This window comes from Podarcis liolepis, assembly GCF_965112155.1.
Source record: "Podarcis liolepis genome assembly, chromosome: 8".
Taxonomy (NCBI): domain Eukaryota; kingdom Metazoa; phylum Chordata; class Lepidosauria; order Squamata; family Lacertidae; genus Podarcis; species Podarcis liolepis.
The window spans coordinates 3,321,106-3,337,843 of NC_139560.1; the positions used below are offsets into that span (position 1 = coordinate 3,321,106).

Consider the following 16,738-nt stretch of genomic DNA (forward strand, 5'->3'; position numbering starts at 1 on the left):
GCCATTCAAAACAAATACAATCCCCCCGAATACATCCTGGACCTGACCAACCACTGCCTAACCAACACGTACTTCATCCACAATGGACAAAGATACAAACAGATAGAAGGAGCACCTATGGGATCACCCCTCTCACCGGTCATCGCAAATCTGTACATGGAACACTTTGAAACCAATGCTTTAGACAAGTCAGAACACAAACCCAAACTTTGGCTCAGATATGTTGACGACACCTTTGTAATTTGGCCACACGGGAAAGAAAAACTAGATAGCTTCCTCACACATCTCAACAGCCTACACCCCAAAATACAATTCACTATGGAAATAGAAGCCAACAACCAGCTTCCCTTCCTTGACGTCCTAATCTACAAAAAACCTGATGGCTCCCTAGGACACACTATCTACCGGAAAAAAACACACACCAACCGCTACTTACATGCTCAATCACACCACCACCCTGCACAAATAAACTCCGTAGCCAAGACCCTCATCTCCAGAACCAAACGCCTGACTGACAAAGACCACTTGACAACTGAGTTACAGAATCTCTCAAATGTGTTAATCGCCAATGGATACCAGCAAAACAGGGTTACGAAGCTTATCCAAAAAGAAACACCCCCCAAAAACCAAGACACAGAAGAAAACAATGGCATGGCCCTCCTTCCTTATATCAAGGGCACTACAGATAAAATTAGCAAAATCCTCCATAAACACAATATCAAAACAGCCTTTTGCACCAACCAAAAAATAGCCAATATCCTCAGAAACCCCAAAGATAAAATCCAGTTGGAAAACCAAGGGGTCTATGAAATACCCTGCAAAGTCTGCCCAGCCACGTACATTGGACAAACAAACAGACGAATAAATGCACGTATCGCAGAACACAAGAATGCCGTCAAAAAAGAAGAAAAATCTTCCTCTCTTTTCCAACACATGAAAGAAACAGGACACGAAATTAATTTTGCAGATTCCAAATTGCTCTTTAACATGGAACATCACCACAAGAGAATAATCATGGAAGCCATCGAGATAGAGAAACACCCTCACAACATGAACAAGCGTGACGACACGTCCCGCCTGCCAGACATCTGGAAATTAGCCCTCCCCACAAAAACCGACACCAGATCCAGAGGCACACAGAACGCCACCACCAATCAACCACACCAGACCCAAACCCAGACCCTCTCCACAGATAAATTACAGACACCATCCAGTAACCAAACCATAGTGGCACCTCCGGATGCTGCACCCCCCTGCAATCCCTACACAGATCTGGCTGGCACAGGGCACAAAACCACAGCTCGCCCCTATACACGAAGCCAAGCCAAAGCACAACTAAGTGCAGTACAGCCATCTTCCCAGAAAAACTCTTCACAAATTCAAGAGGTCAAGACACGAAGGCTTTAGCAACTAATCCACACCCAATGACCCACCTAAGTGGTACTCAGAATATCACTCAAGTAATCACTCAAGATATCCCTCAAGTAATTAAGGAACAAAAGAAGAAAAGAACACTAGCCTGGGAACTTCCCCTCTGCCCAGAACTTTTGAGGCAATACACCACACCCCTCTACAGTATTTATAGGAACTCAAACACTGAGATCCCGCTCTGTTCCAGTAACAAGAAGCCGAAAGCACCAGCCTGAAGATGACTAGTGAGACCTCGTCGAAACGTCGCCTAGACACCCCAACTTTTACACGGGAAGACACCCGAGGACACCAAAACCTGCATTCCTGTACCCGTGAAAATCTACGAAAACATATATATATATATATATATATATAAAACACGGCTGTTTGCAACCTTCAGCATCCATGTCAGGAGACTGTGAAGGTGCAAAACTGGGGGGGCGGTGAAGGTTAGGAGACGGCGGAGGCTCCATACATTTGCAGGGAAATAACAAGTCCCGCAAACCACACCACACAGTAGTGGCGCCTATGCGCTTCCCTCATGCCTCTGGGAAAAGGAGGGTACGAGGAGTCATGACAGAAGCAGTGCTATTTTTGCAGAAAAAGAGGTGCCAAAATTCACTACGAATGCCTCCCTTGCTCTCCTATAACGGTGATGGTGCCCACCTGAGACGTGACGGATCTCAGGTCCAGGGAGTTCATACTGGAAAAAAGCCCTGGATAGTTCGTAAAATGACACCTGGGGTGGAGAATGTGGATAGAGGAAAAAAAAATGCTTCTCTCAAAGCACTAGAATACAGGACCACGCATTGAGAAGCTGATTGCATACCCTGCAATGTTGATCTGGTGAATATATGGACATCCTAAGGAAAAACTGGACATTTTGGGATCAAATCAGAAACCAGGACGGCTTCTGTAAATCCAGGAGTGTACCTGGAAAACAGGGGCACTTGGAGGGTCTGTGAATGTTGGAAGATTCAGGATGGATAAAAGAAAGGACTTCTTCACACAGCACATAGATAAACTGTGGAACTCAATGCCACAGGAGATTAATACTACTACTACTAATAAATTTGTATCCCACCCATCTGACTAGGTTTTCCCAGCCACTCAGGGCAGCTTCCAGCATATGTAAATACACTGGAACCTCGGGTTGCGAACGTGATCTGTGCAGGAGGCACGTTCGCAACCCGCAGAGTCGTGATTTGGCGCTTCTGCGCACGCGCAAAGTGTGATTTAGCACTTTTGTGCATGTGCGAGTGCCGAAACCTGGAAGTAACCCATTCCGGTACTTCAGGGTTCGGCGCGGTACGCAACCCGAAAATGCGTAACCTGAAGCGTCTGTAACCTGAGGTACCACTGTATAGTAAAACTGGAACAAAAGAGAAACTGGGACGACTTCTCTAAATCAGGGACGTCCTGGGAAAATAGGGGCACTTGAAGGGTCTGAGAATGTGGTGCTGATAAGGCCAAGATCGCAGGTTCAGTCCCCATATGGGACAGCTGCATATTCCTGCAACTCTTTGATTCTATTTTTTAAAAAAATAATAATATTTATTGAATTTTCACAAATTATATAAACATACTCACTACAAACAAACAAACACAAAAACAAACAAGTATAATTTCAAAACCTTATTTTCTTAAAACTTACTTCACTGACCTCCTCATACCTCCCCTTTCTGCATTCCAATTTCGAAATTAATTCAGCAAATCCTCACCCTTAATTTTATCTAATTGTATTCTTTTCTTTTCTTTTGACTTAATCTTTATAGCTGTAGTCCACTCACTTTCTATAATCATAACATTTTAACACTCATTAATTTTACAATATCTCTTAAGATAGATTTTAAATTTCTTCCAGTCTTCTTCCGCCGTCTCTTTCCTCTGGTCTCAGATTCTGCCAGTCATCTCAGCCAGTCCCATGTAGTCTATCACCTTCATCTGCCATTCTTCCAGAGTGGGTAAGTCTTGTGTCTTCCAATACTTTGCGATGACCACCAGTATGAAATTCACGGCATGTAATGCCTTAAAGGAAAATATTATGAAAATGATTTATAGGTGGTACATGACCCCAGTCAAGCTTGCAAAAATATACCACTTGTCTGATAATAAATGTTGGAAATGTAAAGAAACTGAAGGTACATTCTTTCACCTTTGGTGGACGTGCCCAAGGATTAAGGACTTCTGGGAAATGATATATAACGAAATGAAAAAGGTACTTAAATGTACCTTCCCTAAGAAACCAGAGGCCTTTCTCCTGGGCATTGTCGGCCAATTGCTGTCAAAGAAAGACAGAACATTTTTTATGTACGTCACAACAGCAGCAAGAATACTCATAGCAAATCTTTGATTCTATGGCATGGCACTCTTGAACATATGCAGAGTGCTTCCCCCCACTGCCTTATTCCATTTCCGTTGGCTGAAAAGAGAGAGGCATTTCATTACAGAGTTTTAGTTTATTTTTTTTAAGCGGGGACATTTTCTCCGACATGTTGCCAAGGGCCGACTGGATGCCCTTGAGAGGCCTCCTCTCGTAGGCCCAAACATGGCCGCCGCCACCTCAGGTGAGACGGCCGCAGAAACTACATTTCCCGTGAGCCCTTGAGGCGGAGGGCGGGGCCGGCGGGCGGGGCGGAACCGAGGCCGCCTTGGCCCCGCCCGTCGGCGAGCGCCATTGGCCGAGGGCCGTTGTCGGTGGTGACGGCGGGACGCGGCGGCGGCGGCATCGTCTCCTCCTGGCCGGCGCTGGCAGCCCGTCCGTCGGTCCGTCGTCGCTCCGTCGCTCGCTCCGTCAGCGGCCAGGAGGAGGCGGCGGCGGGCGAGGAGCCGCAGCGCTGCCGGGGCCATGGGCTGCCGGGCGGGGGCCGCCGCCGCCCCTCGCCGCGCCCGGTGACGACCCCGCCGGCTCGGGGGAGAAGATGGCGGAGAGGTAGGACCCCCCCCCACGCACGACCCCCCCCATGCACGACCCCCAAATCCTTGGGGGGGAGGGGGGAGGAGGAAAAGACCCCCACGCACGACCCCCAAATTCTTGGAGAGGAGGAAGAGGAGAGACCCCCCCTCACAGCAGCCCCCCCCAGCAACTCACAGGGGTGGGGGGGGCAGGAAGAGACCCCCTCCCCATGCACGACCCCCAAATCCTTTGGGGGGGAGAGGAGGAAGAGGAGAGACCCCCCCTCACAGCAGCCCCCCAGCAACTCACAGGGGTGGGGAGGCAGGAGGAGACCCCCCTCCCCATTCACGCCCCCCTCCTGCCCCACAGCACGAACTGGGGGTATGTGTAGACCCCCCAAACCCCCCAACCCACTGGGGGTGAGGTGGAAACCCGCCCCCACAGCCAACCCCGCCCCCAAACCCTTCCCTCACCACTACTGCATCACAGCCCCCCCACCCCATTCCAGGTCTCCCTCCCCCAAATCTGCCCTCCTCGGTTTTTTTGCGGGGGGGGGTTCTCCCCACCCAAATCAGCCGCTATGCAGCGCAAGGATAGGCGCCCCCCCACACCTCCCGCCAAGCCCCCTCCCCAAAATCTGTCCCACCACCTCCACCCCAGGTGGAGATTCTCACATCAGTAGTGTCCCCCCCCCAAAAAAAACCACCTCCATTCCCTCCCGAATCCTCTTGTTTTTTATTTCCTCCTTCGGCCAAGCCAGCTCCTTTTATACTTTAGTCGTCATCGTAGTTCCCCCCCCCAAAAAAATATACCCCATCTGGTCGAATCAACCCCACCCATCTCCTTGCAGAACCCCCTTAATTTTTCCCTTTGGAAAATACAGAGAAAGGGGCACTTTCTCTCTCCTGCCTTCCCCTCAATCCACTTTCAGACCCTTTTTGCTCAATCTGACCCTCGCCCATTTCATCCATTTGGGGCTACCCCATATTTTCTGCAGCTCCCCCCCTTCATCTATGGACCCCCCCCCCCCGCTGCAACAGTCCTGTCTCCTTATAATCCATCTGTCTTTCTTTTCCCTTGCTGGAGGGGGTTGGCATTCATACCCCTTTCCTCAATGTAGGAAGACCCCCTCTACTCCATAGATCCTGCACCCCTCCCTGTTTTCCCCAATGCACCTTCCTTGCTGGAGAGCTCGTCTCCATAGGGACCGCCTGCCGCCCCCCTTGTGAACACCCCCACGGTAACAGTATGCCCCACCTGCTATAGGGAGGGCACCTTGGTACATTCAGTGCGCTCAGAGGGTTACCCCGCACCCCAAATTCTGCCCCTGCTAGGGCAGATCGCCCTCTTTTCTGAGGGTGGGGGGGCACCCCTGGAAGGCCCTGTGTGTCACCTTCCTCTACTTCCTGGGAGACCTTTCCCTCTCCAGCCTGGGACAGCCCCCCCTTCCCCCTCCTCCTCCCCAGTAAGCCTGGGCTGCTCCAGAGAACCCCCCTTCACCTTGACACATTTCTCCCTTTTGAGGACCCTGCCCTGAAGGTTTTTCCCCACCCCTGATCTTTTTTAGAGACTCCCACCCACCCAATTTTCTCCAGTCCCCCCCCCATAGCTGTGCAGGGATGGGACCTTACAGAGGAAGGAGCCCGAGTTGCCCCTTCAAACTGATCAGACCCCCCCCCACGCAACCTCCTCCCATTGCAGGGATTGGTTGAAGAGACCAGTGCCATCCATCGGCCCTGGAGCTTTTCCACTCCTGGGGGAGGAATATGCCATTCCGGACAGGACCTCACAGCTGTTTCTTGGGGGTCCTGCTTTCTGCCCCCATGTGGAGGTGTGGGGCTTGGGTGCCCCCCCCACCACATGGCACCTGCCCATGCCCTTCCCTCTGCAATCAGGTGGCTTTCTACCTTTCCTCCTGCTGAAATTTTGGCCGTGGATATTTTGCTTCCGCCACCTCGCCAGTTGCCCCAAACCTGCCCTGTGCTTCTGGGTTTCAGGCAGCCCCATTCCTCTCTGCTGGGGGGGGGGGTCACCGCCCTCCCCCTTCCTTATCCAGAGCTGGTGTGTGTGTGTGCATGCACACGAGATCGAAATCTCTTCCCACCCTGAATCGCATTTATTGTATATTATTTTGCTCCTGCGTCTTCTGGAGCTGTGTCCATGCCTCTCGCGCATAGGAGTACAGTTAGCATGGATTGGGGGGCAAGCTGGAAGCCGTTGGTGCAGATTGTGGCTTGTGGGGGGGGGAAAGGTTTTATTCTTTTTTATTGGAGGGATGGGCTCTTTAAGTTGGAGGCGAGCCAAGTGAACCGGGCTAAGGGGCGTGTTTGGTGGGCGATTGCCTCCTCCAGCACCGAGCATGTTGCAAAAGCATGGAGGACTGCGGGTTTGGCCGAGCGGAGGCGGGGGGGGGGGGGAGAGGCTTCGTGGGTGGAAATGGCTTGGGTGCTTATTTACATCAACACGAGGCATACCGAAGGACGGACTGGGTGGGGGGGGGTGTCGAGCCGTCTCAAGCCGTGAAGCGGAGCTGGGTGGGTGGTGGAAATGCGTGGTTCTCTTCCTAACCGCTCCCCCCCCCCCGTTTGAATTGGGTGCGGGGAGAGATGCCAGCTCAGGTTTGGAACTGGCGGTTGCAGCTGTGGGTGCATCTGCGCCCAGCTGGGTGTTGTGGAATGATTGGGATGCTCTGCTGGGGCCCCCACTGGTGCAGTGGGAGGGGTTGGGGGCCGGGGGGGGTGAAGATTGGCATTTGGGTGGAGCGCAACCGGGATGCAGCAGCGCTGGCTCAGAGCATCCAGAGCTCGAAGACTGGTATGCGGTCGGATAGCTTCCGGGGCTGCTCTCTGGATGCTGCCAGCTGCTTGCTAACCTGCTGCAAGGCGGGGAAATTATTATTTCCCTCCCCCACCCCCCGCTGTGCGTGCAATACCGTTTGCATTAACCCTTGGATGGTGACCTTGGCTGGCGGTCTTTTCTACAAATGGAGCTGGGCGTGAGAATTATGGCTGCGTGGACAGGCGGCAGGCGACTCCGGCTGAGTCCTGCGTGTGGCCCTGTTTGTCCCCTGACCAATGGGAGATGATGTGAGGCTGTGGTTTGGTCTGCCCCGCCAGCGATGGACCCTGCCAGCTGGACGGTCCTGCCCCCGAATTGTTGCCTTTGATCTTTTGCATGTGTGGTGGTGTGCCCCACATGTGTGTTGTTGCGCTGGATGCTGACGAAAGTGTCACTGTTGAGCTTGGTGCGGACGCAGCAAGGAGGGAAGCCGCCTTTTTCCTTTTGCATCTCAGCTGCCAAGCGCTGATTGTGTGGGTCTGGTGGAATAAACCAGTACGCCTGCATTTTGCGTAACAACAGCATGAAAGTAGCAGGAGTGAGCCGAGCTTAAGGCATGGGAGGCGGCCGAGTAACAGTCTTCTCCCTGAATCCCAGAGAAGTCTGGTTTTAAGCTAAAGTTAAAAGTAGGCATCAGAAGAAAAATAATCACAATGCAAAGGCCACATTAAGGCAGTACTTTCATCAGGCCAGCCAAAATATTGCAAAATAGTGTGTGACCTCTTTGAGTTCCCCAGAACTCTTCATCTGGCAAACGTTAAAAATAATTATTTAAGGGGAGGAAGGGGTGCTGCGGGTGTTCAAGCCATCCATCCTTGTCTGATTCTGCTAAAAGTCTTAAGATGGAGTATGAGAGGAGTTTGAAGATATTCAGAGAAGGTTTTAAACTGTATCTGTATGTTACGCACATTACTGCACATGGTGTTGGAATTTTAAGGCCAGAATTTTGTTAGGTACCCAGGGGAAGGGTCAGTTCAATGGGAGGTATTAACCTAATACAGATTTCTGTTGAGGAAAGAGTGCTTTTTTTGGGTGGCGGCACATGCTAGGTTTTAGCATCTCCTGTTGCCTTTTGGTGTCCTCTTCACAGACTGCTGGAAGGTGGCAAAAGAGAAATTCCTAAACTGTGTCTTGCTATTGGAGATAAGAGATGCAGAACGAGCCCACCACTGTTGCAGCTTCCAGGTGGTGATGGAGAAGGGAATTTTTGAACCACTTGACCAAGAAGAACCCAGGGTTTCTTAGCTTCTGGTCAAGTGAATGCCGTAGTAGGTAGATGATCTTATAGGTTCAATAGCTTTTCTGCAGGGGCCCTGAGCGAGAATAGACGGCAAGGCCTTAAGGAACTGCCTAACGAACAGCTGCCTTCTGTGGAATTAGATTCTTGGCCTGCTTGGGGATCTGCAAGGTCTTGAGGCTTCAAAGGTCTTAGGATTGCCAGTTTCCCCTGGAATATCTTGCATGCAAAGTGTGAGCTCTACCTATAAGTGTGGTTGAGTTAATTCCGTGGGGTTGGGTGAATTTGGTGATAACATCAAACACTTCGGCAGATGATCCTCCAAACCATAGTTTAGGTGATGCACATCAAACTGTGGACTTCCATGAACCTCCCCCCCCCCTTGTGTCTCCAGGATGCTGTTTTCTGTTTTAAGACCAGCCATAGTTGACCATGATGCCTGAACTGGCAAAGTATGGTTAGTGTGGTTGCCCCTCCAAATCAGAATGTGAAGAAACTATGGCTTGGAGGACTGGCACTGAACATAGTAGTTTGGCACCAGCCATAGTTGGAGTCGGCAAATATACATGTGGGGCGGACGAAGAATATTGTCCTCATCAGTCCTTCAAGCCATAGTTTGGAGGCTCCCCTGAAGTTGACACTTGAGTTACACAGGGTTATGTTATGGGACGGCATGAGGAGTGAAGCCAAAATTGTGTATAAAACGTTGGGTTCAATGGCCGGTGGGATCTCCAGGGTCTTTCCCCCTACCCAGACACCCACCCCCTTTTATTTATTTATATTTTTCTTTGTCAGTCTCATAAAGCTGAATGCACTCAAGTTAAATAGGGCTGCCATATTTCAAAAAGTGAGTATCTGGACACAAGTGTTGTTGAGGCTTTTTTTTTTTTTTTTTTGCAAAGTGACCGAGCTGCTGCTGCTGCTGCTGCTGCTGCTGCTGCTGCTGCTTCTTCTTCTTCTTCTTCTTCTTCTTCTTCTTCTTCTTCTTCTTCTTCTTCTTCTTCTTCTTCTTTTTGCAAAATCTAACAAAAAAAAGGAGAAGTTTTTGAACTACAGGGTATTTTTAACGAAATTCACCAAAAATCTGCCACCAAAAATCTGACACGGGTCACCATACAACCAGATTTTCCCGGGCATTGCAATAATTTTCGGACGTATGGCAAGCCCTAAGTTAAATGTGCATAAGTTGCTAGTTACCAGTATTAAAAACGGGCTGTTTGGGCTTTAACATGGGAGAATGGCAAGGTTCAGGAATCTAGAGTTCATCTCTTATGCTTTGGAAGGTTACCAATCTTGAGTAAGACGTCAGGTTTTGTTTCCCGCTGGGTAGCCAACCTGAGAAGTCCCGGTCACCAGAACCATGCCGCTCTTTCCCCTGACGGACTGGGCTTCTGAAATGCCTTGCAAGTTCTGGGACAGCCCCTTGCTCCAAGCTGAGTGGGCTGGGGGAGGGTTAGATTCCATACAACATGAAAACAAAGCACTGCTGGAGGTTGGATTGCCTTAATTTTGCGAAACAGCCTGTGATTTGCATTTCAGAATCCCTGGGTTCAATACTTGCCATTTCCAGTGAAGGGATCCCCCAGCAAGTGATGAGGAAGACCTCTTTCTGCCTGAGATTCTGGAAATGGGCTCCCAGTTGGCAGAAACAATGCTAAGTTACACGGACAAATAGCCTTTTCTGTTCACGTAGCTTCCTCTGTTGCTGGCTATATTTTTAATTATGAGGGCAGAGGGAGGCTGTGCCCTTAGCAATTTGTCTCCGAGTCACTACGAAGCAGTCACTGCCCGTTGTGCTAAGTTCACAGCAGCGCTCCGCTTAAATATGTTGCCATCCAAGAGGCTTGAAATGTAAAACCTTGAGGTTTGCTTCTTCTTTAAGCAGACTGGAAGGGGCCAGTAATAATAAGACCCTGCTCAGTGGAAGCTCATGAGCTGAGCCTTAGTCTTTACCATGTGGTACAGCTGAAAACAAGACGCAGTGACTCTGATTTCCCCATTGCTATTTTGTTGTTGTTGTTGTTGTTGTTGTTGTCGTCAGGCGTATCCTTCCTCCTTCCAGCCTTCATCTCCCCGCCCTTCCACTTTTTTTAAGGTGCTGACAGTTCTCTCCCTGCCTCAATGTGCTTCCATCGACCCATTTAGCACTGAACTCTTCCTGAATGTAAATTACTTCTGTGGGCACTGGGTATGAAAATCCAGCCTCCCTGTCACTGGCTAAAAGCACTACTAACCCCCTGAGCCAAAGACCCATTATCATAGATGCATTGATTTTACTCTGCTGCCTCCTACGGGCCTAACCCTTTCAGGGCCTGTAGCCGGGTTAGGTTCGTAAGCATGCCAGCATCCCAAATGCGGCCACCTCTGGGCTGGGATGTGCTAGACAGGACGATAGGTGTGAGTCCTCCGCCTTTTCATTTCCCCCATACTTTATGACCATTAAAGGTTAGTCCTTTGGGGATCATAACTCCCCTGTCTACTTCTTTTACGATGTACAATGGTTGCTAACTGTCCTCAGCAGACAGTAGCCAGAAAAAATATATATCTATACTTCTTGCAAAACTGGAACAGCAGCACTGCAAATAATTTACCGGACCTCGGATTATTTTAGGCCGGTAAGTTACTGGCCAACAGCTTATTTGAGACCATCTGCCCACCCCCATATATCCATGCTGATCATTTGTGAAATGGTGGGAGTAGAATCCTAGAGTTGGAAGAGACCACAAGGGCCATCGAGTCCAACCCCCTGCCAAGCAGGAAACACCATCAGAGCACTCCTGACATATGGTTGTCAAGCCTCTGCTTAAAGACCTCCAAAGTAGGAGACTCCACCACACTCCTGGGCAGCAAATTCCACTGTCAAACAGCTCTTACTATCAGGAAGTTCTTCCTAATGTTTAGGTGGAATCTTCTTTCTTGTAGTTTGGCTCCATTGCTCCGTGTCCGCTTCTCTGGAGCAGCAGAAAACAACCTTTCTCCCTCCTCTATGTGACATCCTTTTATATATTTGAACATGGCTATCATATCACCCCTTAACCTCCTCTTCTCCAGGCTAAACATGCCCAGCTCCCTTAGCCGTTCCTCATAAGGCATCGTTTCCAGGCCTTTGACCATTTTGGTTGCCCTCCTCTGGACACGTTCCAGTTTGTCAGTGTCCTTCTTGAACTGTGGTGCCCAGAACTGGACACAGTACTCCAGGTGAGGTCTGACCAGAGCAGAATACAGTGGCACTATTACTTCCCTTGATCTAGATGCTATACTCCTATTGATGCAGCCCAGAATTGCATTGGCTTTTTTAGCTGCCGCGTCACACTGTTGGCTCATGTCAAGTTTGTGGTCAACCAAGACTCCTAGATCCTTTTCACATGTACTGCTCTCAAGCCAGGTGTCACCCATCTTGTATTTGTGCCTGTATATTCCTGATTTGCTGATGCTTCCATCTGCAAGCTAACCGTGATCATAAAGATCTACGGCACTCTTGGTAGGGTCAAAAGATGTGTATCTTTCTAGAGTCCATACCTAGAGGCCATTTTTAATCATGCTGGTGATGAACGAGACCCAACTGGCTCAACATTAGCCTTGTACTGCATTATAAGGACTGGCCATCGGCTGCTCATGGGCCAAATGTACCCATGGATGGCTGATATCCAGTGACTGGGAGCGGCCGCCGAGACCACATAACACCAGTCCTGAAAGACCTACATTGGCTCCCAGTACGTTTCCGAGCACAATTCAAAGTGTTGGTGCTGACCTTGAAAGCCCTAAATGGCCTCAGCCCAGTAGACCTGAAGGAGCGTCTTCACCTCCATCGTCCAGCCCTGAGGTCCAGCTCCAAGGACCTTCTGGGAGTTCCCTCCCTGCGAGAAGTGAGGTTACGGGGAACCAGGCAGATCGCCTTCTCAGTAGTGGCACCCGCCCTATGGAATGCCGGTCCACCAGATGTTAAGGAAATAAACAACTATCTGACTTTTAGAAGACATCTGAAGGCAACCCCATTTAGGGAAGGTTTTAATGTTTGATGTTTTATTGTATTTTTAGTATTTTGTTGGAAGCCGCCCAGAGAGGCTGGGGAAACCCAGCCAGATGGGGGTAGGGTATAAATAATTTATTATTATTATTATTTATTATTAACCTTCTGGGTTCTGTGTCATGTATTGCTCCTACCACTGCATAAACAGCCTCTGATGGGTCTTGAAATCTCATTTAGGGAGAAGAAAATAGCAGAACTACATGGGTGGTTGGCTAGTCACTTGGAATGGGAATGCAAAGAGGGATTGGGGCACGGAAACCCCCATTTCTATGTGCATTCTTTTAATCTTCACATGAAGAGACTCTAGGAATGTGCACATCTTTCCCTGTTACAGCAGAGTGACGTAGGTTTTTGTGGTCCTCAAAACCCAATGGGGCCTTGGCCCTTAGGATCATTTGATGGAAGGGCTCTCAAAAGTTTCCCTGCCTAAACCAGGAACTCTGCAGCAACAGCAGGGAATCTCAGGACGTCTGTGCAAGTGTTTTCTCTAAGTCCTCTTGGCACTCTGAACCATTCGGTTTGTCACCTATGAATTTGATGCAACTCGCCCCCTCAACTAATTGGAGTCCTGGCCTGCAGCACCTTGGGGCCCAATCCTGCACATGTTTGCTCGGAAGCGAGCCCCAGTAAATTCGTTGGGGCTTATTCCCAAGTAAGCGGGCCGTGGATTGCAGCTTTTGCTGACTGAAACCCGCCTTCCCTGATCCATGAAATGTTACACCTCCTTACCAAACCCAGATGGCCAGTTCAGGGTAAAAGCCTCTGAAGCTCTAATCCATTTGATTACCACTTTGGTCATAATTTCTAGGCACAATGGAAGTTGAGAAAGGCTTCAGTACGAGAGAAACACCAGGCAGAAAATCAATACGTGATAGATCCGACCCTGCGGAGGGACTCGTAGCCGGCCTGTGTAAATATGCTTTTCTGTTCCTCTCCATCAGAACTTTATGGGTTTTGAGGGGTCATGTGTGTACAGAGGGGGTGCACTTTAGCTGTAATAACTAGGGGGTGGGTGGGATTCCTCGCTGTCGTGTCTGGTGTTTTTAGACTGCCTGTGAATTTTATCCTGCCTCCCCAGCCTCATGTTCTGAGTGGCTTGGGGGTTTGGTGTCTGAACGAAGGAGGAATTCTGGCAGGTTGTCCAAATTCCTTGACCCTGAGCCGCGTACGGTCACCTTTCCATGCAGCCACGAGGCACTGGACACACGCTACTTCTGTTTCGAGGCCTCCTGCGTGTTTCTTTGTGCTTGCAAAATTTTGTCCCTTGTTACGTAAAAGCTGTAATGTCATCACAAGAGGCGGCTGTATATATCAGGTGTGGGAAAGATTAGGCTGTGGGGGAGTGCCGAAAAAGTTAAGAATGTGGTTTTAGGTGCAGAGTTTGGTCTCAAATTGCTTTCAGTTCCTTAAAGCAGGTTCTTTTAGAACTCCGCGCAAATATATGTTTCAGAGTTTGGCACCCATGTCTGCTGAGGACACCAAAAAAATCTGTGTTTCTGATTTCCTGTACTTGTTCCACTTTCAATAATAATAATAATAATAATAATAATAATAATAATAATAATAATAATAATAATAATAATACAGTGGTGCCTCGCAAGACGAAAAGAATCCGTTCTGTGATTCTCTTCGTCTAGCGGTTTTTTCGTCTTGCGAAGCAAGCCCATTGAAGGATTAGCCTATTAGCGCTATTAGCGGCTTTTAGCGGCTTATCTGCTGATCGGATCAGCTGATAAGCGGCTTAGCGGCTTAGAAAAAGGGGGGGAAAGGAAAAAAAACCCCGCAGGAACTCGCAAGACATTTTCGTCTTGCGAAGCAAGCCCATAGGAAATTCGTTTTGCGAAGCACCTCCAAAACGGAAAACTCTTTCATCTAGCGAGTTTTCCGTCTTGCGAGGCATTCGCCTTGCGGGGCACCACTGTAATGGTGATTTGGATCTTCCTGCTTCTTCTGACAGCTACACCCTTCCTCCCTTGCAACCCCTTCTGTTTGTAACTGGCTTTCAGGACATCTATATGTGATGAACCTGTCTTACTTTCTCCAAATCCCGCCTTAAAAACCCACCTTTACCGTCAAGCCTTCAACTCAAGCCCTTCTTTCCATGCCCTATAGCCGCTTTTGCCAACCTGGTGCCCTCCAGAATTAGTGCAGAAATAAAACCAGATTAGAGTGGTACCAACCTGTTAGGGCAATGAAGCTTCTAATTGTGGCAGTGGGTTACAGCAAAGCTAACTGCTGTGACTTCGTGGTGACTCTGGTTTGATTCAGACATGTATATTTTTCATTGACCCAGGCATAGTGGTACCTGTAATTTGTTTTTGAGTAGGTGCGGATGGAAGGAAAAAATAACACATTTATCTTCTATTATCATTTATCTTCTAAGGCAGCAGTTCACAACCTGTGGGTCCCCAGTTGTTGTTGGACTACAACTCCCATTATCCCTGAGTTCTGGCCTTGCTAGCTAGGGGAGATGGGAGTTGTAGTTCAACAACATTTGGGGTTGAGAAAGGCTGTTCTAAGGTATAATTGGTGCCCATTTTGCGGAAATTGTGGGTGTCCAGCCTGGCCATGTCTCACTGTCAACAGAACAAAAAGTGATTTGGGTGGGTGGGTGGGAGGGAGGAAATTTGGTGGATTGTTGTTGTTAAAATAATGGCCGTACCTGCTGTGCTAATAATGTCTTTCCCACTCACCTGCTCCAGAGAAACTTGTTGAAGGGACTGTTCTTTTGCCGACGGTTCACCTGATTTATGGTCCGGTGTCCTTTGGGCTGTGTTCAAATGGAGGCCAGGGCATGTAAAAAGCTTGTGCACGCTCTTCAGAGAGCAGGAAAAGGAAAAGCAATTCCGCTTAGCTGAGAAATGGGAGGATTTAAAACAAATTGAATGAAGTGGCTTTTGAGCAGCGCAATGGGGGACTCAGTGCTCCAACCAAGAGCAGGCTCAGTTGGCCGGCCTTCTCCATATTACTAAGGAATGACATGCCCTCCCAGGGCCCACACCCTTGGCCTGAGCTCTTCTAGGAAAATCCCAGATTCTACATATTGGAGACAATGGATAGAGAAAGGTTCTCCTTCCTCTGCAAGCGGAGTCCCTGCCACAGACGTAGGGCGCTTCTCTAAGTCCCAAACATTCGTGTTTCCTGATGAACATTTCACTCCACTGTTGCTGTTCTTTAGTCGCTTAGTTGTGTCCAACTCTTCGTGACCCCCTGGACCAGAGCATGCCAGGCACTTCTGTCTTCCACTGCCTCCCACAGTTTGGTCAGACTCATGTTTGTAGCTTCGAGAAAACTGCCCAACCATCTCATCCTCTGTCGTCCCCTTCTCCTTGTGCCCTCCATCTTTCCCAACATCAGGGTCTTTTCCAGGGAGTCTTCTCTTCTCATGAGGTGGCCAGAGTCTTGGAGCCTCAGCTTCAGGATCTGTCCTTCCAGCGAGCACTCAGGGCTGATTTCCTTCAGAATGGATCGGTTTGATCTTCTTGCAGTCCATGGGACTCTCAAGAGTCTCCTCCAGCACCATAATTCAAAAGCATCCATTCTTCGGCGATCAGCCTTCTTTATGGTCCAGCTCTCACTTCCATACATTTCCGCTCCATACCCAACACTTATTTACCGAGATCTAGCGTGGCCATGTGGCATAGCATTTGGACCTGGACTTGAGAGAGCTGAGTTCGAATCCCCACTTAGCCATGAAGCTTAGCAGAGCGGTTTTGGGAAAACTGATTGATAAATAGTGGCTGGTGAGGATGAAAAGGTACAGTCATACCTCGGATTACAGATGCTTCAGGTTGCATTTTTTTCAGGTTACGGACCGCTGAAACCCGGAAGTACCCAAACGTGTTACTTCCGGGTTTGGGCGGTCGCACATGCGCAGAAGCGCTAAATCATGCTTTGCGCAGAAGCACCAAATTGCAACCCGCATGTGCGCAGACGCGGGTTGCGAACGTGAATCCCGCACGGATCACGTTTGCAACCCGAGCGTTCACTGTACTGCATTTTGCTGCTTGTGAATGCCTTGTAGGAGAGACACAATGCAAATGGAAGAGATTTAACAATACCCTATGTTTACAGCGTGGAGGTTGTAGATCTGGATAGTGCAGCCTTGTAAAATAAAACCTACTTGCCTACAAAAATACATAATATTAGCCTACTGGGGGCTGGCTGAGAAGGGATGGGGGATTCGATCCCTCCTGCATAAGACCTTTGGATGTGGAGGAGAGGTCCATGTGTCTATTCTATGCCTAGGGGATTGATGGAGCGGCCTGTGCCCCCTCCTCCAAACCATGCTAACTTGCGAGGAATTCTGTCCCCTTGTTGCATGCAC

General features: G+C 49.2%; 1 protein-coding gene across 3 annotated transcripts in view; it reads left to right on the plus strand.

The window, feature by feature from the left end:
- The first annotated feature begins 4,150 nt into the window (after window positions 1-4,150).
- ARHGAP39 (Rho GTPase activating protein 39) overlaps window positions 4,151-16,738 on the plus strand; it is a 199,107-nt gene continuing 186,519 nt past the window's right edge. For 2 of the 3 annotated variants that reach the window (XM_083516610.1, XM_083516612.1), the window contains exon 1: window positions 6,664-6,692. In XM_083516610.1, coding sequence (XP_083372736.1) covers window positions 6,679-6,692 — 14 coding nt within the window. In that variant the 5' untranslated portion in view covers window positions 6,664-6,678. Of the gene's footprint in view, window positions 4,343-6,663; window positions 6,693-16,738 lie in introns of those variants that run through there. The other variant, XM_083516611.1, reaches the window with a different exon arrangement.